This window comes from Xenopus tropicalis, chromosome 5, assembly GCF_000004195.4.
Source record: "Xenopus tropicalis strain Nigerian chromosome 5, UCB_Xtro_10.0, whole genome shotgun sequence".
NCBI lineage: Eukaryota > Metazoa > Chordata > Amphibia > Anura > Pipidae > Xenopus > Xenopus tropicalis.
The window spans coordinates 74,968,357-74,993,927 of record NC_030681.2 but is presented as its reverse complement, the minus strand read 5'-3'; the positions used below and the strand labels follow the sequence as shown (position 1 = coordinate 74,993,927).

At 38.4% G+C, this 25,571-nt stretch overlaps 1 protein-coding gene across 4 annotated transcripts; it reads left to right on the top strand.

Annotated features, from left to right (window-relative positions):
• The first annotated feature begins 531 nt into the window (after positions 1-531).
• On the top strand, positions 532-24,488 carry dse (dermatan sulfate epimerase). Of its 4 annotated transcripts, none has more exons than XM_031901516.1 (6): positions 532-704; positions 12,920-13,388; positions 19,347-19,600; positions 20,786-21,025; positions 21,161-21,368; positions 22,415-24,164. In XM_031901516.1, the coding sequence occupies exons 2-6, from the start codon at positions 12,973-12,975 to the stop codon at positions 24,162-24,164; spliced, it is 2,868 nt and encodes a 955-aa protein (XP_031757376.1). In that variant the 5' UTR covers positions 532-704; positions 12,920-12,972. The 4 variants fall into 4 exon arrangements, with proteins under 4 accessions (XP_031757376.1, NP_001120268.1, XP_012818183.1 ...); NM_001126796.1 differs by lacking the exon at positions 532-704 and adding an exon at positions 3,361-3,513 and having other exon boundaries at positions 22,415-24,485; XM_012962729.3 differs by lacking the exon at positions 532-704 and having other exon boundaries at positions 13,301-13,384; positions 22,415-24,488.
• The last annotated feature ends 1,083 nt before the right edge of the window (positions 24,489-25,571 follow it).

Genomic DNA, 25,571 nt, shown 5'->3' with positions numbered 1-25,571 from the left:
GATCTAACCGATAATAACATACAACATACATAAAAAAACAAAGTGCCTGTATACAAGACATAAGTACAAGTAAAACAGCTCCAATAATATGCATTTGGATGCATACATGTATAAAATTTGTTTTGTGCTTTCCCGTATAGGCACATTTAAATGTGGTGACACAAACTATGTACTATGTAACTATGTACTATGTGATACATCCGATTATACAATATAGTGACAGGCATCCTGCTCTTTAAAGGAGCGTATTCGTAAAAATATATATCAGATGTCATGACTTGACATTCTAGGATGCTTCTGTATTATAGAGGCTATGACCAAAAAATTATTATTTTGGATATTCACTCTTTATTCTAGGCTTCCTATAAATATGAATTTGCAGATCCAGTATCTTGCTGTTTTTTCCCTTATTTAATATAGATATGTGTTTTAGATATAGGATGAACTTTTATGTTTCCTCTCTGTTTTCCTATTGGCTGTATTTACCTTTAAATACCTACATCTCACTGTACAGACTCAGTCTATGATAAAGTGCTTTTAACAAATAACACCTAAGGCTCTGTCAGAGATGTTCTCATGATTCAACTGCATTTATGTAGCCTTTCTGGATTCCTTGAGTGCCTCTTTGTTGCTTCTTCCATGGATTTCCACTCACCTAGCTGAGATTCTGGGGCTGGTTCACCAGGACCACGTTTGTTAGCTTGGTGAGTTTTGATCATACGCTTATGTCTTTTTTATGTTTGTATGGATAGTGAAATCTGACACAAATTATATGGTTGGAGTGGCATTTAATCATGTGAATCATCACAGCAAATACACTTGACTTCTTGTCCTGGAGCTGGAAAACTGGAGCTCAGTGGGGAAGGGATGTCCCATTATGGGCAAAAACAAATAGGGCAATTAGTCGCTGTGATTTTCTAAAACCCTAGTCACAGTGACAGAAAACAGTCACAGCGATTAATCTCCATGCACAAGCATATAAATTGCTGCATTCCAAATGTATCACACAGGGCTAGTCACCGAGACTGTTGCGGTGGTCGATTAGTCGCTACAACTGGATTTTAAAAATCATAGCGACTAATAGCCCTGTCTTTGCACTTAGGGTAATGGCACATTGTGGCCTGGGATAAATATTTGCTACCACTGGTGACAGCACATCCCTTGTTTCCTTCCCACTGGCTAACATGCAAATCGCCAGTATGCCCACTCTAACAGTGCTTGAATTGTATATTAATCTTCCTACTACATAATACGGATGATGTAACACTGTAGGCAGGAATTTCAATGGTGAATCCTCTAGCTTTGGTAATTAGAGTTAGATATAAAACAGGAGAATTTTGCGGATGGTTTATATTCTTTTTTTTTTTTTAACTAACTGCTATTTTTCTGACTGTTGGAGTAAACAGAAACACCTCAAAGGAAAACTCCAAATCAACACTGCCCTAATTAAAATCAAATCTAATGTGCATGGGGTAGGGGAACTTACACTGTCAATTTGGCAATGGTACAGTTTTATAGAAGGTTGAAAAACAAAAAATGAAAATCAATAAAGCCTGTATATGTAAATGATTTGCCATTTACTGATAAAGAGGGGTTGAAAAAGTCCCCAGGAGAGTTCAAAGTGAAATAACTGCTGCTGCTTAAGAAACATGCGGCAGTCTGAGCTAGGACTGTCAAATGTCTACTGAAAGAATGAATAGCTATTTTACAGTTGCAGTTGAAGCCATTCCTTTTGTACTGATAGAGTCATGGTGCATATGGAATATTTAGACATTTTCTATCAAGTTCTTTCACATACTAACATGAAGACTTAGCAGGGTCCTCTCTTGACCTGGATAATCAAGCAATTTCTCCTTCTTTTACTTGGAATTCTTCAGCATTGGTGCTCAAAGAAACAGTCAAGTCCAAAGGTGTTTCACCTCACTGCAGATGCTCTGCTAATGTCAACACAAAAGATATCACATCTGGGTGAGAATTCCCTAGAACTTGCTTTAAATGATTGATAAATAAATAATAGTCGCCATGAAAAAATCTTGTGAAACAAGTATTCACTTAGCACTTCTCTACTTTCAACTTCTTGCTGAGTTGAATCTAGAGCACTTCATTCCCCTAATATAGAGAGAGAGGCCACAGTATAGACATTAAACGGGCTCCTGTGAGCAAGAGATGAAATCTGCCAGTATAGAGAGGGTACAGAGGTACTGAATCTACAAATGGACAAAAGTAAAATAGAGACAATTTTAGTTAAAAAAAAAAGGTATTTTTTAAACAATGTTTAATGCTTAGCAACATTATAGCATGTAGTATAACAATCAGCCTGTTGCAAAGTCGGGCTGACCCAGAGTAGTACTATTGGGCCTTTATGTACTTAAATTACCCCGAAGTTCTTATTGGTCCATGTATAGTGCAATCTGACAGGCCTGCCTGACTAATATCTGACTGGAAAATTGGGCAGGTATTGATCAAGCAGGTTTGATTTTGATGCCCTGGGGCCAAATAATTGGATCACCCTAATACTGCCCCTCTCAAGGTGGGCATAATAGTGCAAAATCTAGTTTTTTGTGGATCTTCACATGGCAGCCACCTTTAGTCCAGACATAGTTTAAAAGTTCTTTAGAAGTAGTCCAATTCAATTGATTAATATCAGCCATTTAAAACATGCATATATGGGAAACGAGCCCTAAGGCCAAACTCTTGAATTAAAACGGCGGACATAGGCACTGGCAGTTCAGGGACTGCATCAATGAGCCAACATGGTCCCTGATCTGAGGGAAAATCAAGCCTGCCCGATCAAGATCTAGACAATTTCAGGCCAGAGGTCGGTTGGGGAGGCACACTGAGGGTGCATATATAGGGGAAGCTGCCTTCCACACAAAGTTTATAGATCAGTGGCTGCACTGCACTAAGAAACTGAAGTAACATTTCTCCTGTGAGTATTTCTAGCCTGCACTTATTGCATCTGCTAAACACTTATGGCCAAGACAAGAGCAGCTCCTCTGTCCGGCATGCCCCAGTCCCCGGGCTCCATGACACGCTGAGGGTGGGGGACGGGTCTTTCTTCCTTTCCCAAATTCCAGAGAGAGGGGAACTCTCGGTATTTCCAATGCTGACGTTGCACCACACAAAAATGCAGACCCCTGACTCCCTCCCGTTTCAGTTAAGACAGGGTTAAACCTTGCAGGGGGAGGGGCTACATTGCCAACGCGGCTTTAGCTTGGGTGCTGCTCTCATAAAGTTGCGCTGTTCTAGGGAACCCCCTTTTCCTTTCTGGGGGATGTTGGGAATTGTAGTTTTGCAAGGACTTGTTTGGTCTCTCGGAGTAGCGGGAGCGGTGGGTGCTGGAGTGTTCTGGCTAGGGCTCCGAACCCGAGCATGACCTTCTGTCTCCTGGGGGCGGTACCGAGAGGCCAGGGATGATCTGCCCTGACTCCCAGACGCGAGAGATCGCAAGCACATCCCAGAAAGTGCAGTGTGGGTCGCTCTGATTTCTCTGGACTTGGCTCAGAGAGTCCGGTAAGTAAATACAGAATGATTTCCTTATTTCCCTAAACAGTGTGTGGCGCACATTCATGCCTAGTCTAGCGCAGTAATCGCAGTGTGGAGCTACCATGTGCCCCGGAGCTGCTACACACGCACAGCGCTACTCTGTGTGCATTGGAACTAATATCTATAATTATGCTCTTCGGCCTTGTACAGCGTGTAATTATACACTCTGCTTCCTTCCATCTCTTGGGGGCTCCAGTAGATCGCTGGCTACGCAAGTCGGTATGGGTAGACCCCTAATAGCTGACAACCCAGTCTGGCAGCAAATCTCTCCACAAATCTTATCCTAACTGGACCCTCCTTAACATATACTAAGAACTTCATAGCAGGGTGCCACTGATACCAGGTACCACTACCTATTAAAGTCATAGGTGGGCATTGTGGGAATACTGATGGGCAAACACCCCAAATTCTTCCGCAGGTAGAGCATTTACTCTTGTAGTGGGGATAGCCTCTGAACCATGGGACATCAGATAATAGTATGTAATTGTATGATAATAATAGCATAGGAATTGGACTTGTGGGTAGCAAGTATATAAGGATGAGACTATGTCTGAACTAGCAGTAGGTATAATCTCTTAGATAGGAATTGCCATGTGGGACAGGTATAGAAAGGTGAAATGGTGTCTGAAGTAGTGGAGGGTTAATAACCTTAAAGATATGACTCTGGCTACCTAAGCAGGTATAGTAGCACTAAGATTGTGTGCATTGTGGATAAAAAAGTCTGGGATGGGATTTTATCTAGGACAGCAAATATAGTAGGGTGAGATAACCTCAGGCATGGGGCTGTGGAACAACTGCAGGTATAGTAGGTAAGTAGCAGTTAGTGTAAAAACCTGAGATGGCACTGTGGGACAGTAAGTATAGTAGTATGAGATGGCACGTGAAGTATTAGTGGGGAATATGACCTCTGAGATAGAACTCTGGCTGTGGGACAGCAGGTACAGTGTAGCAAGAACATTTTCTATCTGTGTACTCAATGTCATGCTTCAGAGCTAATATACCTCTTATGTAAATAATTGGGGCCTTTTGCCAGAGGCCTCCTGCAACTTAAGACAGCACCAACACTGCATTCTACTTAATATCAATATGTCCTACATATATTCATATAGTTTTGCAGCCAGAATCACAGATGCCCAAGTTAAAGACTGTCCTAGGATTATTAAATTTGTTGCTCCAAATTGGTGCATTTTATTGGAAGAAAGGTGTGCAACAAATATGAGGGCAAAGTGTTGCATTGATCTGAGTTCAGCAATCTGTCCATTATTTGTCATATGAGGAAAGGTGTGTTTTTTTTTTCCTCAGAGTGTCATGGTTTCGTCATTAAGCATCACAGAATAACATTTCCCACACACTGGAACTATTTGTTCTGTTTGTTTAATAGTAAGTTTGCAATGTTGAACTTGATGACCAATGTTTTTATTCGACTTCACGTACTATGTAACCAAGATTAATAATAGTAATAAAAATGAGGGTTTGCAGCATCTCCATGGTAAAATGCTGCATCTCAGAAAACGAATCTGTGAGCCAAAACAGAATTTGAAGAGCTTGTTGCTATTTCTTAAACATCTTATTGCCAATGACATATTTGCACAGCCTCATTTATTTTGTTCAGTGGAGAAAAGCAGTTACACAATGTTGCGTTTCCTAATTCAGACTATTACATGAGATTAATCCTGGGCCCAGGGACTACACTGATCATTTAAAAAAATCAGTCACAGTGCCGCATAAAAGACTTCTAGGAGAAATATGTGAATAAAAAAACATTTATTCAGTGTCAGATGCCATGGCAGAGCACAGTCTTTTGGAATGTAGGATCATCCCACTCTTTCTCAAGTGCAAATGAGTTAACAATGACTTTTCTTGGTTATAGACCAAACATTTACCCTAATGTGCAAGTATATCCTGTTTTTAAAGGACAAGGGAATCCTAATTCACTGGGGGGCCTATATGTTAGGCATTATCCATTAGATTAAACATATTTATTTTTTCCTTGGCAGATTAACACTAACACTATTACTTGGCTTTCTCAGGCATTCCTTGTGTAAACTTAGTCTTGCACCTGTACAGTATACTAACACCAGAAATGGTAGGCTCAAGTCTAAAGGTTGCTATACATGTTCAGATTTTAGTCTAATCCCGACGAACGTTCAGATATTAATTAGACATTTAGATGCAATCTAAAACTAATATTCAGGCTGAAATTGTAGGACACAGACCTAAAAATAATAATCTCAGTAACAAAAATTACTTCCTGGAAATGCATTTTAGGTCCCCCAAGATATCATCAGATACACAATACATAAGCAGATTTTATTGTTATCAGACTGAAATTTTCTAACTTGGCCGATGGGCTAAACGACCAATCATCATAGTACGAAAATGATCATGAAGATAATTCTGAGCCCACACAAGGAACTTAAGAGGCCCATTTATCAATATTCTCATTTTCGTGGCTTAAGAGATTTTTGGAGCTGCGACTAAACTCATTTTCAGAAGTGAGTAATTTGTTGAAAGATCCAAATTTAAAAAAGCATAAATAAATGTTGTTCATGTTTCATGTTGTTGCACCAATGCTAGTGTCAAGAAAACCCCTAAAACCATAAAGTAAAGAGAGATCTTCCAGTTGTTTTTTTGTTTAGGTAATGGAAGTGAAACTAAAGAAAGGAGATGCCACCATTAAACTGATGATATAATAAAAACGAGAAGTTGTGTGTAATCCTGAAAAATGAGGGGGTGTGTACAGAGAACTAAATCTTTTAAAAAAACAAAACAGGATTGATACTGTACCAAAACACAACACTGCTCAGGTTGCATGGAGATTTTGAGTGGACAACCTTCTTGAAGTTAAGTCACAAATTCTGTGTTCTCACTGGCCCGTTTTAGCCAGTGCACCGCCCAGTTCCATTCTGTCCCCGCTCCACCCCAACATTGTGCGCAGCAGAGTTTTCATATAGAAGCCGGTAGGACTGTGTGCTGTCTATGCTGCCAATCCTATCAGCACTTGTAAAAACCATTATTTTAGAGCAGTGGAGAAGTTGGGAGGCATGAATTTATTTATATTTCTCCCCCACTGATCCAGATTTCTTCCCACCCAATGTTATTTTTTGGGGGGGGGGGAGGATTAAGATCTGGACTGTGACATGGCAGTTCATAGAAATTAGCATTGTTGTTCTTATGACTTTTTTTTGTAGTTTTGGCTTGGGGGTTATTGATTTAATGGAAGACAAATCTTCCAACCACTAAAATTTGTAAAGCCTTTTATATGGGGAAATTGCCATCTTGGCACGTGGGTACCATAAGGTAGTAGTGTTTGTACCAAAAGGTAAATCTGCTTCTTTAAAGAAATAGTTCAGAGTAAAATGAAACTGGGTAAAATAGATAGCCTGCACAAAATAAAAAATGTTTTCAATATAGTTAGCCAAAATGTATCTATAAAGGCTGGAGTGGGCAGATGTTTAACATAATGGCCAGAACTCTACTTCCTCCTTTACTGCTATCTAAGCTGTTAGTAGTCCGTAGCCAATCAGTGACTTAACGGGGGGGGGATATATGACGTAACTGTTCAGTTAGTTTGTATTTGAATCTGACCTACATGCTGACAAAAGTCACTGACCAACTAAGAGGTTAGATAGCTGAAAGCAGGAAAGAGAGTTCTGGCTATTATGTTAGACATCAGCCCACTCCAGCCTTTATAGATTACATTTTTGCCTAACTAACTACATTACAAATATTTTTTATTTTGCGTAGTTTTATTGTTACACTTAACTGTTCCTTTAAAGTGCTAAAAAATGTTAAAAATGTCTGCAAACTATATTTTGCTTTACATTACAATTATACATACTACATACATATTTTAGTATGTTATAGAATGTTCTATTAACATCTTTTTAGTCTTTGTTTTTGCAGTCTTTGTTTACACCGCTGCCTAGTTGCAAGGGTATATTCGTCATATAAAAAGCAAAAGGACAAGGAAAGGAAAATTTACTGGACAGTGCCAATATGATAGGTGGCTCCTGGTGAATGCAAAGGCATATCTTGGGGTCCTGTTACTGAGCCACACTGTCATCTTTCGTGGTGCCCCAGAGATCCTCTGTGATGTCCTGACAGTGAGCATGTGCAGTGATTTTGTATTTGTAAATTTAAAGGTGAAGGAAAGTCTAAGTCACTGGCGGGTGCCAAAATGTTAGGCACCCCCAGTGACTTTAATCACTTACCTTTTACCCTGGGCGCATGCTCCTGTTAGGGGATAACTACACCAGCCCAGGGTAGCTGCAGCGAGGGTTTCCTCTTCCTTCTTTCTTCTGAATCCCTGGGCCGGCGCAGGTGAAGAGGTACACTCTACTGTAGAGCTGGGCGGTATGACCAAAAATTTATATCACTGTATTTTTCAAAATTATATCGGTATCACGGTATTTGACGGTATTTTTTTTTCCATGCATGAATTAGGTGTTAACCCCATTTCCTAATAAATTAGAGAATAATTACTGCAGTATTGAAAATCAGAGTCAGGCAAGCGAAGGATCGGCAACAGAAAGTCGTAAGGTAAATCAGGCAGGCTTAGTTTCCCAGGCAAGGCCGCAGACAACATAGCACAGGAGGAGGCGTTCCATAGCTTTAAATATCCCCCACGCATGTGCAGAACCGGCGCCGTCAGCGCGTCATGGACGTGCACGCTTTGACATGTATGTGCGCTTTGACGCACGCGTACCCTGACACCCCGGTATTGCGGTATCTGAAAAATGAATATAGTTTTAAAAAAAAAAACCACCGGTATTCAGTATTAAACGGTATATCGCCCAGCCCTACTCTACTGTACACTCTACTGTGCATGATCAATTGCGCAAAGACAGAAAAAGGAAGAGGAGGCACTCGCTTGCAGTTACCCAGGGCTTTTCTTCTCACTGGGGCACCAGGCTGGGGTAAAGGTAAGCGATTAAAATCACTGGGGGGTGCCTAACATTTTGGCACCCCGTAGTGACTTAGCCTTTATTTTCTACTTTAAAGTAAAGCCCCAATCTTTACTCAGCTGCGCATGTGTGTCCAGGACACCCAAAGAGGATCACAAGAACAGAGGTGTGGCAGGATTAGCACCCTGGCTTGCCAGAGGTTGGGGATTATATTCACTGGGGGTCCATAACACACTGCAATCCAGTAACTTTCCCTTTTCTTGTTCTTTCATTTATTTACATATATCCTGAAATTGTATTGAATGGATTATTATTTAAATCCTTTTTTGTGTTTAACAACATTGTTACCTGTAAGGCTGCCAAACATCTTACTTTGAGCCCTGCCTAAACAGCCAACCTTAGCTTATGAAATGAGCAGCTGTGTTACAGATACAGAATTACGCTTTATGCACCTGGCATTAAGTAACTGTAATTTGTTTATAAGATAATAAACATGCCATCAATTGCCAACTAACTTCCTGTTATAGTTTGCCAGACTCTCTGGGCTAAATGGTGCATACATGTGAGAACCTATTGCTTGGAGGCAAGAAAGCTTGCTTTTTTAGTGTAGTATTTAGGTGTGTCAGGTGATTAGCAGTTGTTGGAAGTGGTTAGGAGGAACACCTGCCTAGTGCTGTTTATTTGGGAGACAACATTCAGTCAGAAACCAGCAAGTGTACCTTTGGCCTTGTATTTATTTTCTGTTCAGTCTTTAATGTAAGTAAATTCTGCACAACATTGAAACTGACACTGAGCCCAAAAGAGTGCACTTCTGGCCTAGATGCATAAATGTGTAGGACAGACTGGCACAAAGGAACAAATATGGGGCATGTGTCCTCTGTAATGTGTTTTAGGTTTGCAGGTAGGAATCTGAGGTGCATTCCAACTATGTTTACATTAGAGGTCAGTTATATCAATTAGCTGATTCTCAGTTACTTGGTTTCTATACAAACAAATCAATAAAAGAAATGTAAACAGGAGGGAAACGTGTGAGGAAGTGACAAGAATTAGAGGACGGAACAGTTTTTTTTACTCATTTATGCAGAGCATTTACCCAGTTTTTGCATTTTGTTTTTGTTCACCCTTGATTCTTTTGTACAGGCTAGTGGAAGTGAAACTAAAGAAAGGAGATGCTACCATTAAACTGATGATATGATATCATGAAAAATTATATTTTGTATGTAAGCCAGAGAACAGTGTAGGGGAAGTACAGAAAGCAATAAAGTCTATTAAAAAAAAAAAAAAAAAATAAGAATAAAAACAGGTCTGACACTACTTAACTTATCAGTACACCAAGCATTTTGGATAATAGATCCCATATCTTTACACAGAGTGTAACTCAGTTTTAGCTATAGTGAAACTTTCTTATTACATACCTTTCCCCAATATATCATACATAATGAATTTCCCTGATTTTACATTTTCCTGGATTTTACACCATGTTTTTCTTATCCCCTTGAAAACTTAAAAAGGGGGTTCTGCTGTATGATGCTTTTTTTCTGAAACAAAATGATTATGAACATATGGGCTTATTTTTAAATAATGGACAAATTTGCACCTGGGCAGTAACCCATGACAATTTTTTGTTTATTTATTTTATTAAACATGCAGCTGGCTAAGGAACCAATCACTTAAGTAGTTGCTATTGGTAATGCCCATTTACTAATTTGCCCAGTGTTTATAAATAAGCCACAATGTCATTAAGGTGGACCTGTCACTCACACATAAACAGCTGCATAATAAAAGGCCTTTTCAAATTTAACATGATACCAAAATTATTTTTTTAAAACGCATACATGCCTGTTAAAATGTATTTAAAAAATCTCAGCTGCAATCATACTTTGCCTTCCCCACCTCTATGCCTCAGGCATAGCAATTACTCACTTTTTATTCTGCAGTTTCTAGATGTTTCTGCACTCACTGTCTATAATTGTGTAGCCTGTGCATGGGCAGAGCATAAGGTCCCCCATTCTGGCACATACACAACATTTTGGGAATGGCACCTGCCTGCTTGATGTAATTCTTAATTCCAAAACGGAAAGGAACAATATTTATACATATCATATACTGTAAGTAAAGTTTATTTTGCTTGATTTGGGAGACCGTTTTACCTTAAGCTTTTGATGCATTTCTTACATGACAGGCTGAAGAAGTTCCGTGGGGACTGATTGCCCTTTGCTCTTAGAACAGTAGTACTCCTCAAACTTTTTACAGCATCGTTGGTATACAGTATGTTCCATGAATACCATAAAGATAATGGCAAATTGACTGATTAAGCATAATTTTTTTAATGGGGTGGAAACCCTAACTACTGCACATTTTACCATAAGAGTTGTATGCATAGTGTGTTAGATACAGTGTGGGTACTATACAGTGGTATGTCTAGCATGAGACAACATGAGAAACTTGCCTCGGGTAGTATTTTAACAGGGTTGGCAAAAAAAAACCTTCCATGGTTGTGTTAAAGGACAAAGAAAGGTGGTGCCAGTGCGTTAGGCACCTCATTAAATGCAGTTGCTACTTTTTTTTCCTGGGCCAGTCTCCCTTTTAGATAAAAAAAACTATTTGCCCAGGGAAATACAACTAATGAACAGAGTGCCAAGCTGCTATCTTATTTTATTCCCAGGCATCTGTGGCTTAGAGTAGTTGAGTAAAATGTGTGCTAGTGTCAGTCAGCACTAAATTGCGGCACTCTTTCTATTATATTTTTGTTTTTGACCTGCACCAATGTATGTATTTTTTTTTTCCTGTCTGGGTTAACACAGGCCATACAGTCGTTTTGAGGAAACACGGGGAATTCCTGACATTCTTAGAGGGGAAAGGTTATAGAAAACATTATAACTGGCCTCTCTGCATAAATTATATAAATGTCTGTCTTCAAATCTGAAAAAAATATATTTTTGCTTGTGCAGTGATATATTTTTGTATTGCTTTCATTTCAGTCATTCTAGTGTATAAGGAGTAAACTACATAGGTGATTCAAATATGTCTTTTCAATTGGTATAATGTTTTTTTTTATAGTTTTAAGGTTTCAGAAACTGAGGCCGCGTTCTGTATTCATAGGAATGTCTCAGAATAAGAAATCACAGATGTTTAAGGGTTTTTAAATTTATTTTTCCTATTTGGAAAATTCCTGACTACTCACCTGAAACACCATATGAAATTCTTTTTTTTTTCTGTGTTAAGTCTCTCTCAGGTCTTGTATTTTGAGAACGTAATATACTTTAAGCACTCTAAGGGTTCTGACTTGTAGGGTTTTTAGTTTCATAACACATTGCTATTTGGCACTGTAAGTTAAAATAGAGGTCATTGATCACTGGGGCATGGTTATGCTGAAAGAAAGGCAAAAACTGTGCGTGTGATCATTTTTGTTTAACGTTCATATATAAACAGAAAACAGTCATTATGTTCTTGTATAAAGGCAATAACTGAATAACTGAGAATGGCATGTATGTGAGAATTGCTACATTATGTACTTTCCATATATGAAGTACTTAATGTCCAAATAGTATTTGTTTATGAGGATCCATAAACCGTGTAACCATATAAACCACATACCTTGAATATTTTTCTTGACAAACTTTATACCTGGATTTTGCAGGTTCATAGTTAATAAATCCTAGCAAATGGCCCATGTCCTTCATAATTTACCATAATATAACTGAATTGCATAAAAGTCAAAGTTGTGAAAAAAGACATCCATTAAGTTCAGCATTTTCGGCTAGTCATATCCTACTTCTAAGTCAGTGTCTGTTAATCTGGGTCCCCAAAAGGTTTGGAAGTCTGGAAGATGGTCACAAATTTGGTTTAGAATCCATGACGTGCCTTGTTTCAGTTACTGTATTGTATGGTTGAAAGTTATGTCACTGTATTAATGGTAACACAGGAATCCATTTTTTTTGGTCCTGACCCATAGGCTAAGAAATATTGTTCTCGCTGAGCCAGATAAAGTTGAAAAAAAAATCTGTCTCAATTTTCCTCAGAATGTGAAGTTCCTTCCTGACTTCTAGAATGGCAATTTGATTAATCATGTTTTATACTAATAGTATAAAAATCAGCTTAGAATTACTATTAACTTCTGCAGCTCTGTACAATTAATGGTTGTATACATTAGGCAGGGCTCTATTCTATTGTTTTTGTGTGTAATCTTGTATGTTCAATATCACTAATATAGCTGTTCTTGATTAACATTTTTGTGTAGAAAAGTTTTTTGTAGCGAAATGCACTTTATAATATTTTAGTATGTAGTTTAGTTTATAATACTTTTACAGTGCTTTCTTTACTTTTACTTTAATACTGTATCTTTTAATGATTTACTGTACTACTTTAAATCATTGGCCTTATGTAGTTTCTAGTGCCGCAGAGCGAAACACAATTTATGTTCTTTTTCTAATCTTTTTTTTTTTTTTTGCTTGTTTTTCCACCAGGCTGTATCAAAGATGGTCTGGCAGAGCTGGTGGCCTGGAGATCTAATGTCACAATGAGGACTCACACTCGGGGAGCCCCCAGTGTATTTTTCATACATTTGCTTTGTTACATTGTGGTTTACTGCACAGAAAAGGACATAAATACACAAATACCATTCCTTAATGCAAAATATGATGGCTATCCCATGCTATACTTCTCCAAGGGTGAGATGGAAACACTTCGAGCCCAGGCAGCGAGCAGCCATCAGCACATTTCTGCAAGAATTAATGAGGCAGTTCATGTAATGCTGACCAACCCTAGTGAGTACCTTCCCCCATGGGATCCAAAGGAGTTTTCTGCTCGATGGAATGAAATTTACGGCAACAACCTTGGTGCGCTGGCAATGTACTGCGTTTTGAATCCAGATAACACTGAAGCACTTGGCCTGGCCAGAGAATATATGGAAAGGATGGCAGCTCAGCCTAGTTGGTAGATTTTGTTTGTCTTCTGTTAACTTTACTTCTGTCATGTCTGCAAAATATTTTTCAGCAGGTGCAAAACTACACAGGCAGGGAAAATATTCATGGCATGGACACATTTACCTTTTTTATATCAGTACTCCGAATCATCAGTGGAAACTGTGGAAAACTTAGATTGCCTCTGATTGTACACACAATTGCACATCTTTGGATGTAGTTTTGCCAGGAATCTATTGTACAGTCTCTGTTGCTTAACCCACTTTAAAGGTGGCCATACCCATTCAGATTTTAGTCTTCTTCCAACAAATGTTTGGATATTGGTCGTACATTTAAATGCAATGGTCTAAAACTAACCTTCACACTGAAGTTGTAGGATAAAGCCCTTAAAATTCAAATCTTAACATGAAATAGTTCGCAGACACCAATCGTGACTTCCACTGTAGGTCCCCCAAGCATCTGATATTATTATTATTATTTATATAGCGCCATCAATTGACGCAGCGCTTTACAGAATAGAGGGGTACAAAAGACCTAAGTTATCATGTACATATAAACAATACATAAAAATGGTTTGCAGTTACATTGGATGAGGATCGGAGACACTAGGGGGAGGGCCCTGCTTGCAAGAGCTTACATTCTAAAATACAATAGACGCGCATATTTTTTTACCCAACCAAAATTTTCTAACCTGGCTGATCGACTAAGTGACTGATCACCATGGTACGAAAATTATTGGGACGATAATCTTATGATTTTATCTGTATGTGTATGGCCAGTGCACACAGGCATAGGCATGCAGTGCACACATCTGAAAAAATGCTGAATCTCAGTGTAGATTTGTTAAGTGATCTTAGTGCAGCATTTCAGTGGGGGGAATAGTCCTTTTATTAGCTGTGGTTATTTAACTTAATTTTCGTTGTGGATCTGTCAGACTTTGTCGTGCACCAGTTCTGCTGTGTACTTACCTAAAAAAACGAGGATTGGTTTGAAATCAGTAGAACTAAATGTAGGTTCACAAACTTTGGGACGCAATAAAGAACAGCAGCAAAGTTGTGAATGGGGGAAGGAACTTTGGTAGGGTCACTTTCATGGTGTTTATGTATGGCTTTTATGTCTTTATGGACCAATTTAAGACCACCAAGGATGACTTTGAAACTAGTTCTAAAAGTTTAAAACAACAAACTAGACACTGTGTTGATTTCCAATCTGTGTTTACTTGAAGTCACATTTTTGGTTTTGTATTAAATTTTTCGAGAAGGGGCATTTACTATAATTTACAGTTTTGTAAACTTGGGTACTTTGACAAGGCCTATGAAATTTCAAACAGTCGGGCAGTTTGGTTAAAACGGGTCAAACCTCCAAACTAAGGGGTATATTTATCATGTTGTGTAAAAAGTGGAGTAAAATATTACTGGTGATCAGGCTCCAACCTGGCGCCCCACAATCATTGTGTCCTAGGCAGCTGCCTCTTCTGCCTACCCCTAGTTCCAGCCCTGCTGGTGATGGTGCTCATAGCAGCCAATCAGATACTTTACTTTTGTTTTCTAACTGTTGAAATCTAATTGTTGATTAGCTGCTATGAGCAACATCACTGATAATGCGACACTTTTTACACAGCATGATAAGTATACCCCTGTATCACATGGATGTACACCTTTTTGCATTTCCCATACTAAGTTCAAACAGCTCAGTTCTTCAGTCTCTTTTAATTGCCAGATGCATTGGCCGGCATTTCGGTCCCCACTGCCTGGTCCTTCCTGGCTTCTTCTCCATGCACAATTTTTCTTTCCGAAGCTGGTAGGACTGCACGCTTTATTTGCAGATGCATGCAGTCCTATTGGCTACTGCAAAAAGCACTGTAATAGGACGGGAGAGATAGGGGGAGGTACTGTGATGGCTCGATTTTTTTTTTTTTTTTTTGTGGGGGGTGGGGGTGGAACACTAGTTCTAGTTAAGAAAATTCATTTTTGTCCCAAAACTATGTAAACCCAGAAAACTGCAGGTGCAGAAGACAACATAGGTCCACACAGGTTTGTTCAGCATCAGCCTGCATCAACCATTTTTTTCTGCAGAGGAATGGGAATAGTTAATCTAGTTAATAGCAACCTGAGTTTGCATATCTCAAGTGATTAACTATGATCGGTATGATTCACCGTTCCATCTAATTTCATTTTGGCTGTAATGTCCATATATTGTTAAAGTTACAAATCTAAACTGTCAATTTCTACAGGATAATTATCCTACTATTATCTAATCTTAACAAGAATATTGTTAGCTGTGAAATTTAGGGGGCAAAAAAGTTTAATGAATTGTCACATTTATCAAAGCAAATAAATTTGTCACATTAGAATGTGTTCATTCGACTGTTTAGAGCAGTCAAACACTTTTCTGTTCCATTAACACCCCTGCTAATCTTTAATCACTATACAGTTCTTTTCCCAGCTGTACCAAATCATTTCAGGATAGAGAAGAAGTTGGTAAATCTGAAACACTGTTACTGTCTGTAAAAATATTACATCTTAAGTTTATACAAAGGAATCTCCCCCTAAGTATTTTAAAAAAAATATCCTTACTGAGTTTTCTTGTTGGCATTTCAGATTGAAGCATTTCTCAATCAACTGTTTTGTAACTTTTTCTCTTAGGGGTGTAGTTCGGCAAAGAGGAAAGATAGTTACCCAACGTACCAGTATGGTGCTACTTCAGTTCAATTGTTCAAATGTATTAAATAAAAAACAGAGCACAATCTCTAGTGGTTAGCTTCCAAACAGGGTATTCAACAATAATAACACCTATAGATTAATTAAATAGTTCCTTGAGCCTAATAAATACATTTTAAATCTACAGGTTCCCTATTCTATACCGTCCCTAAAATTTGCATGTATAAGAAGCTCTACTCGGTTAGCACTTGAATTCATAAATCTGAGTTGATAATACAGGCAGTGGACCCCTTATCCGGAAACCTGTTATCCAGAAAGTTCGGAATTACGGAAAGGTCATCTCCCATAGACTCCATTATAAGCAAATAATTCTAATTTTTAAAAATGATTTCCTTTTTCTCTGTAATTATAAAACAGTACCTTGTACTTGATCCCAACTAAGATGTAATTAATCCTTATTTGAGGCAAAACAAGCCTATTGGGTTTATTCAATATTGAAATTATTTTTAGCAGGCTTATGGTATGGAGATCCAAATTACAGAAAGATCCCTTATTCAGAATACCCCGGGTCCCGAGCATTCATGATAACAGGTCCCATACCTGTACTAAAATAAACAAGTGTCTTGCACATAATATTAATTTTCTCTTTTTGAATTTATTGCATTACTGTAATTGGATTACTTGGCTGATTACGAAGTTAAGTGCTTTATATTTATGGTCCTCCCTAAAATGATATTTTCACAATATATAGCGTAAAAAAGTGTTAGTGACTGATAATATTTTGCCACATTATTAAGCAGGCACAATTGTAATGGAGCACTTTTAGAGCAAAGAGATCAGCTGCAACTTTTCTACGTGCAGGGCACAAAGTGCAGAACAAGGCAGAATGTTCTCCCCCGCTTTTTTTTTCCCCCCACTTGGTACTTTGCCCTGCCTATAGTAAATGACCCTTGCTGGCTCCCAATTTCTCTGACTAGGTTGTTAGTAAGCTGCAATAAGTAAGGTAAATTACTTCGCTTATGATTGGAGTTTATTATGACCTTTAGAGAAATTCTTTTTTACATTGTACATTCTGTACATTATGGTTTAATTTGCAACACGTGCATACTGCCAATCCTGTCTCTACACATAGCATTATCTCTTTAGAGAACATAGTAAATACTTTATTGACTAATAACTGCAGTCACTTAAACTATATGCACCGAGATAACAGTTGAGTATGCCACAAAGATGGGGCTTATTTACTAATTGAGTTTTAAGTGCAGATAATCAGCACAGTCCTCCATGTAGTCTTTCCTAGAATTCCGGGGTAGTTGATATCAAAACAGTCAGGTGCAAATTTTGCACAAATGGGAGCAACTTGTTGCACACTTGCAGGCCCTGGGCTTGCACCTAGACTCACTTCACAAAGTCAAATGCTTGTACTTTATCTGGTCAAGACATTTGTTTGGTGTAGGGCTATCTCGTGCCAGAGCATGCTGCACCTTCTGACTTATGCAACAAAGTAGGCACAAATATAAAAAATTGGCACATTGCACTAGTATATAAAAGCACAGGTGGGCACCAATGTGTTGCGTATGACATTTTTTAGCATTGCACACATTTCACACCCAAATGACTAACTACTGATTCTTTAGCAATGCTTAAAGACAAAGATGGAGATAGCCTAAAGATCTTGTCTGTTGTGCTCAAGAATGAACCTCAAAAAGTGAATCACCTTGTATAGACAGTTTTACTAATAGGCTCCCAGCCTGAGTCAGATGAGACTTATGCGCAGATCAAGAAGCTGCTCGCCCTTCGCTTCATGATGTGTCTGCACCTGCAGGTACACAGAGCGGATTTCAGTATGAGCCATTAGAGAATGCATAAGGCAGATAGACATGCCTGGATCCTGTATGCATTGCAGTGGTTTACATATAGGATGTGTCTCTTTTTTGATCACCCTGTGTGCCTTTGCCCATGCATGCAAAAACACATTGCATGGCATTTAAAGAACATGCCTGCTAACTTGTTCTAATGATGGTCATTCCATAATGGATACATTTTTAGATTCTGTTTATGCAAGTAGATAGATATGTTTACTTCCTTGTAATTTTCTGGCACTGATTAATGGGTTGGGGCCAGCTGTTACTTGGAATATTATTTGATACAGACATAGAACCAAACTATAACATGTTTCAAAATAACAAGTTAATTTTTATATCTGTGTGAAAAATCTGTATTTTTTACTTTTTTACTATAGCTTATGATTTTGGCTCATATCTTAATAAAGTTGAAATAGGCATAGAGTGTGTAAAATGTTTTGCTAGTGGGCAGTGGCTTCTGACAGATGGGGGTAATTTATCAACATTAGAGTTTGTTTGTTTTTTTCACAATTAATTCATTTTGTTCAAAAACTCAATTTTTTGTTATTAAGTGCAAAAACTCTAATGTAAAAATTTGCTTCTGAAATCTTACGCATTAGTAAAGAGTCAATGGGAGTTGTCCTAGGCAAAGTCAAGCCATATTTGCAAACTTGAATTTTTTTGATGTAAGCAAATTGATGGCAAATGCTTTTGTTCAGAATGGCCAGATTTAAAAGCTTTTGGCTAGTTTGGTTTTTTTAAGTTAGTTTTATTTTGGATGACTGCCCTTTAGTAATCAATTTCATCATTAGCCCATATAAAACCTAAATAAGCTGAGGTAGTTTCAGCTAAGGCAGTAAATATGAGTGTGTAGTACGTATGAAGAACTTTTAGTTGTTAACGGTTCTGGCTGCATAACAATGAAGGCAAAGGCCTAAGATTTAAAATGTTCCCTGTCCCAGAGTTTTTCCTAACTTATTAAGTGTCTCTATCCTTAACATAACACAACTTGGCACATCTGTTTACAGTGGTTGTTAAATTTAAACCACCCATCCCTGCTGAACCTTTCACTTTCTGTAAATTTTGTCCTGTAATATATTTTAATTGGCCCTAATTTTATGTTGTCATTTATGTTGCAATTTCTGGTTTATCTTAATTAAGTGACATTATGGTGGTCACCATCTGCTTCTTGAAATGAATCACAGGGAGAGAAATACAGCGTGGTCACAAAAATGCTTTTCATGTTGTTGTTTTAAGTCATTCCTGACAATAAATGAAAAGTCATGTGCATGGTATTATGGAGATTGGTCAGTCTGTGTGCCTCTGTGGGGGTATACATATTGATTTCTTTTTTAGCCAAAAATACACAGAACTGCACAATAACTTTGCAAGCCACATCTGTATGTGTATAAAAGTTGGTTTGCACAGGTTAAACATTTAATGCAAAATATGCTCTCTTTTCTACAGGTTAGTGAAAGATGCTCCATGGGATGAAGTTCCCTTGGCACACTCTCTGGTTGGCTTTGCTACAGCTTATGACTTTCTTTACAACTCCTTTAGCAAGCAACAGAAGGTGAGGTTTCTAGAGGTAATCGCCAACGCCTCCGTAAATATGTATGAAACCTCATTCAGGAGAGGATGGGGCTTTCAGTACATTCACAACCATCAGCCCACCAATTGTGTGGCCCTGCTAACTGGAAGTTTGGTCATGATGAATCAAGGTAGGCAACTCTGCAGTAACTGCAGTAGAAGTTTGTTTTACATACAAACTGTATTCATTAAAACTGATTCATTAAAATCTATCTGTGCATACTTTCCCTGCTTTTTTTACTTAGTGACTATTAGGTGATTGAAAGTTGAATTGACCGTGTCTGAATAAAATGCTATAAAATATTTATAGCAATAAAATTCTAGCCTCAGGATAAAAGGACAGCAACACTAACCCCCAACACACACAGATCATCCATACCTGGTCTACAAATGCTGCGTTGGTGGCAGCCATGTTTGTCTGCATTGCATCCGGTGCCGAGGCCATGTCAGTATGGTGATATTGCACTAGTGGCAGTATGAGGTTACGATGATAGTAATGATAGTAAAAGTCAGTATGTATACCACAGCGGTTTCAGTACTTAACTGCACAGTTACACTTCCAAAAATTAATTAATAAAACAAATGCATACACTTAGGGGCAGATTACTAATCCACAAATTCAAATCCTGAATGGGAAAAATTTGGATTGGAAACGAAAATTTCTGAAGATCGCAAATATCCCGAAAATGCTTGCGATAAAATCGTATTAGTCACGATCATATTGTATTGGCGATCCGAAAGTCACGAAAATTTTCGTATTGAACCATTGTAAACCGCAGCAGAGCCTTTCCGAATTTTTTGCACGGGCGCGAAAAAATCGGCGAGAATACTCTCGGAGCATTTGTATCTTTGTAAATCTCCCCCTTAGAATACCATTGTCAACATTATACTTAATCATTTTTTTATGGTGAGTTGCAATAATTTCCTAGACCTTTATTTTACATATTTTACGTTCCATACTGTAGCACATAATGTAAATCCTGATGTCTATCATTCATACCGCAAAATTAAAAGTACAGCAACTGAAAAAAAATTGTGTTCATTTTCCTGCAATAAAAGTTGCTGTCAGTACAGCATTATTTTTTTGTAAGGTATACATGAATCTGTGTTACTTATAGTACAAATAATTATGAGTTCAGTGCTTTAGTCTGATGTTTAAAATGCATGTGCCCCTAATTTGGCATCCTGAACCGGCAGTGAGCTCATAGGGGCCCAGTACTGGGAAGGGGACTTTTCTGCAAAAAAAGACTTATTTCTCCTTTTGGAGTGTGTATTTACTAAGTGTGTTTTTATATTTATAACTTTGTTTATCTTAGGATACCTGCAAGAGGCCTATTTTTGGACAAAGCAAGTTCTGACAATCATGGAGAAGTCTATAGTTCTATTAAATGATGTGACAGATGGCTCTCTCTATGAGGGAGTGGCTTACGGCAGCTACACCACCCGATCCCTTTTTCAGTACATGTTTCTTGTTCAGAGACACTTCGACATTAATCACTTCGGCCATCCTTGGCTAAAAGAGCACTTTGCATTCATGTACAGAACCGTACTTCCAGGTGAGAACTCTTATATAACTCTTATAACCTACCCTTAATGTGGCCATACACATAGCAATTTAATAAAGGCGCCCCAGAGTCCTGTGTGTTACCTGTGACCTGCTTCTTTAACATTTTGTATGTGTTTATTTTTAGGCTTTCAGAGAACTGTGGCTATAGCAGATTCCAATTATAATTGGTTCTATGGACCTGAGAGCCAGCTGGTGTTTTTAGACAAATATGTCTTGAGAAATGGAAGTGGTAATTGGCTGGCTGAACAGATTCATGCAAACCGAGTGCAAGAAGGTCCTGGAACACCAGCTAAAGGACAGCGCTGGTGCACCCTTCATACTGAGTTTCTTTGGTAAGCATTGCTTTTGAAAGTTGCTGGGATTTGTAATCTGACTACAGATGGAGGACAAGCATGCTGGCTTTTATTTATTATAAAGAAAGAGACTATTCTGTAGTATTGACCGTAGTAGGCTGTGACAAACTATGGTTTTTATATTTACAATTTAAAGCCCTTGTAGAAGTGAATCTTTATTTATTCTAGGAAGAAATGCCAACTGCATCTTTAACTCCAATACTTAATTCAACCCTGCATCCCAACTGCTTTTAAGTTTACTGAAAAAAAAGTAGTGGGACCTCATCTGAATATTAATTAATGTTATCTATGTAAAGCTGGCCATACACTGGCAGATTTATGCTGCTGATTCTGCCCCTTAAGACACAGTTGGCAACTTATCTTCCTGTGTATGAGCCAACCTCAATGACCTCCCTAATAGATATCTGGGCAAAAATCGGGCAGATATCTGTTGGGTAGGTCTGAAAATCCTGTTGTGCAGAGACAATATCGGCTTGTTGATACTGTCCTCTTGTCTCCAGCATAGGTGCCAATTGTTTTTTAATCATTGACCGGGGGTCAAATGATCGGATCAACCAGATTTGGCTCCAAATGTAGGTGGCAAAGTTGGACAAGATCATAATGTGTATGCGCAGCTAAAGTTATTGACTTACAGGATAGGAGGAGGCTGGATTAGTAAACGGGAATCTAACCTCTATAGGGAATTTGCCTGGGCTGGGCATAGTAATTATCATTACCAGTGACAGGTAGCATGCAAACTCTCTGTGTTGCATTACAAACACTGTGCACAACAAAATATTTCCTAAGAGTATGGTTATAACCTTAATAGGTTTATATTTACCCATTTTACCTGCTTTGCTGAATACTGTGTTGATCCTTAATTCTGTGTTTGGGATTACCTCGGTTGGAGGGCATAATTTTATATATACAGATGATACCGTGGAAATGCCAATGTTAATTTAGATTCACTCTCATGCTTCTGTTATTTCATATGCTTAGTTGTATATTTTATAATGAGAAATTAATATACTTTTATTTTGGTACAGGTATGATGCAACTTTACAGTCTACTCCTCCACCTGATTTTGGCACACCTCAGCTGCACTACTTTGAAGACTGGGGTGTAGTGACTTATGGAAGTTCCCTACCTGCGGAAATTAACAGACCTTTTCTTTCCTTTAAATCAGGAAAGCTTGGAGGCCGTGCTATATTTGACATTGTTCACAAAAATAAGTACAAAGACTGGATTAAAGGATGGAGAAATTTTAATGCTGGACACGAGCATCCAGATCAAAACTCTTTTACATTTGCTCCTAATGGATTTCCCTTTATAACTGAAGCTTTATATGGACCAAAATATACTTTCTTAAATAATGCTTTAATGTTCTCGCCTTCTGTGTCCGAGAGCTGCTTTGCTCCATGGCAAGGTCAGGTAACAGAAGACTGTACTTCTAAATGGCTAAAATACAAACAAGGGGAAGCTGCAGACTCTCAAGGAAGGGTGGTAGCTGCTGTGGAAAAATCTGGGGTTGTTTTTATCAGGGGTGAAGGGGTTGGAGCCTACAGTCCTAACTTGAAATTGAAAAGTGTTCAAAGAAATCTTATCCTGCTACATCCACAGTTGTTACTTCTTGTAGACCATATTCACTTAGACCGTGGCAGCACTCTGGAAGCAACTTCCAGCTTTTTCCACAATGTGGATATGCCTTTTGAGGCAACCTCCATTGATAGTGTCCATGGAGCAATAATTAGGCACAGAGATGGAATGTATAAGATGTACTGGATGGATGACACTGGTCAGAGTGAGAAAGCAGTCATTGCTTCAACTTCTTACCCACAGGGTTATCCATACAATGGAACTAATTATGTGAATGTCACAACATACCTCAGGAAACCTATCACAAGAGCCATATATGTTTTTATAGGACCTTCTGTGGACGTTGAGAGCTTTAGTGTCCATGGAGATTATCAGCAAGTTGATGTGTATCTTGCTACCAGTGAACATGCATATGCTGCTTACATTTTCACAGGAGAAACACCTAGCCAGTCCATCTATGCTAAAGTCGTTGCAGATAGACAGAAATTTGTCTTTGACAAGACCTCCTCCATCGGGAGCTCTTCTCCAGAGGAAGTTAAAGATTATTCTGCGATTGTAGAGCAGAATCTCCAGCACTTTAAGCCGGTTTTTCAGGAAATGGAGAAGCAAATTCTGTCTCATGTTAAAAACACGGCCAGCTTTAGAAAGACAGCTGAACGTCTGCTTAGGTTTTCAGATAAAAGAAACACGGAGGAGGCTATTGAAAAAATATTTTCAGTATCTCAGCAACAGAAGCAGCAAGGCAAAACCAAAAAAATCAGGAAGGCCACAAGAAATGACAAATTTATAAATGCTGTACCAGATTTATTTGCACAAATAGAAGTCAATGAGAAGCAGACGCGCCAAAAAGCTATGGCTCTGGCACAGAGTGAACTTCCAGTCAATGAAGAAGAAGAAATGAAAGACCTTTTGGACTTTGTAGATAAACCTCAAGTCAAGCAAAAATCTGTTTCTGTTAGCAAACATGTATCCCCTCACATGTTAACGACTTTCCACAGCGGGACTTCTATTTCGGACTCCTACACCAGACTGTTTTTAATTCTAAACATTTCCATCTTCATGGTCCTGTTAGTGCTACAGCTATCTCGGTTCCTGAAGCCAAAGGGTATGCAACAGAAAAGATGTCTGTATGCTATACTCACATTGGATTTTTGTATATTGATGTGGCTGTATTTATCATGTTATCAGTCTCAATGTTAGATGGCAGACATGTCAAATTGCTTCAACTGTTAAGCAGTAAGTGTCTGGTGTATACTTGAAATGAATGCTTAACATAGCTGTAGGGCTACAAGTTTGCCTTCCCTTACATCCGTGCTGAAACACACAATGGCCAGTGTGTGGAGAGAGTCCGTAATATTCAAATTCATCTACAGCACAGAAATTCAAAAATCACTTTTTAGGGGGTTTATATTTTTATAAAGAAAAGGGGTATGAGAAGGAAAAGTGAATAAAATTGTAACTGTACCTACTCCTCTGTCATGAATAAAATCAGTTTATCATATTAAAGTATAATTTAAATCATAACAGAGCCCCACTATGTTGTTAAGCCCTGTGTGTCTGTTTTAGTAATAGTCACTAAATTGGTGACTATTTTTTATTGTAATATGTAGATTAACTTTCAGCATGTCTTTAGCCATAGATGCTGGGCAGTCAAGTCAGGTCTGCCACGTTCTTCGCCCAACCCCTATGGCAGACATCATCCCTGACTGCTGTAACAGAGAAGAGCTGTTAAGAGAAAAAGCTGGGGGAAGCAATGATTTAGTTTTAACATGATGGATTAGTGCCTCCGTGTTATTTAAGCCAATGCAAAAACACATCCAACAGGCTCAAGATGATTTTGCCCAGGAGTTTTGCTTTACTTTACCATATTCCAGTAATTTTCAGTAACCCCTCATTCTCTGTGATGCATTATCACCACTAATGACGAGGTACCATGTTCCACATATGATTCAGTAACTCTTAAAGGAACAGTAACATAAAAAAAATTAGTGTTTTAAAGTAATTAAAATATAATGTGCTGTTGCTCTGCAAAAAAAACTGGTGTTTTTGCTTCAGAAAAGCTACTATATAAATAAGCTGCTGTGTAGCCATGGGGGCAGCCATTCAAGCTGGAAAAAAGGAGAAAAGGCACAGGCTACATAGCAGATAACTAGTAGATAAGCCCCATATAATGGGGGTTTGTCTGTTATCTGCTAAGTAGCCTGTGTCTTTTCTCCTTTGAATGGCTGCCCCCATGGCTACACAGCAGCTTATTTATATAATAGTAGGCTTTCTGAGGCAAACACACCAGTTGTAGCAATGCAGGGCAACAGTACATTATATTGTTATTACTTTTATACACTTTCATTTTTTGGTGTTACTGTTCCTTTTAAGAATTGTTGTTCTTGACCCCGCTGCATATTTCAGCCATGTGTGGTCATTACCATTGAGTTCAGCTACACAGAATGGAAATAGGGCCAAAAAATAAGAATCTATGCATTTTCAGGCCAATCTCTGCTCTTTGTAGCTGCGCTCAGGCTTGTCAGTGAAGGTGAACACCTGCTGAGAACTGATCCATTTTACTTGGAAGTGGACAGCAGAACAATGGGAAGGTAACAGGATAACAAC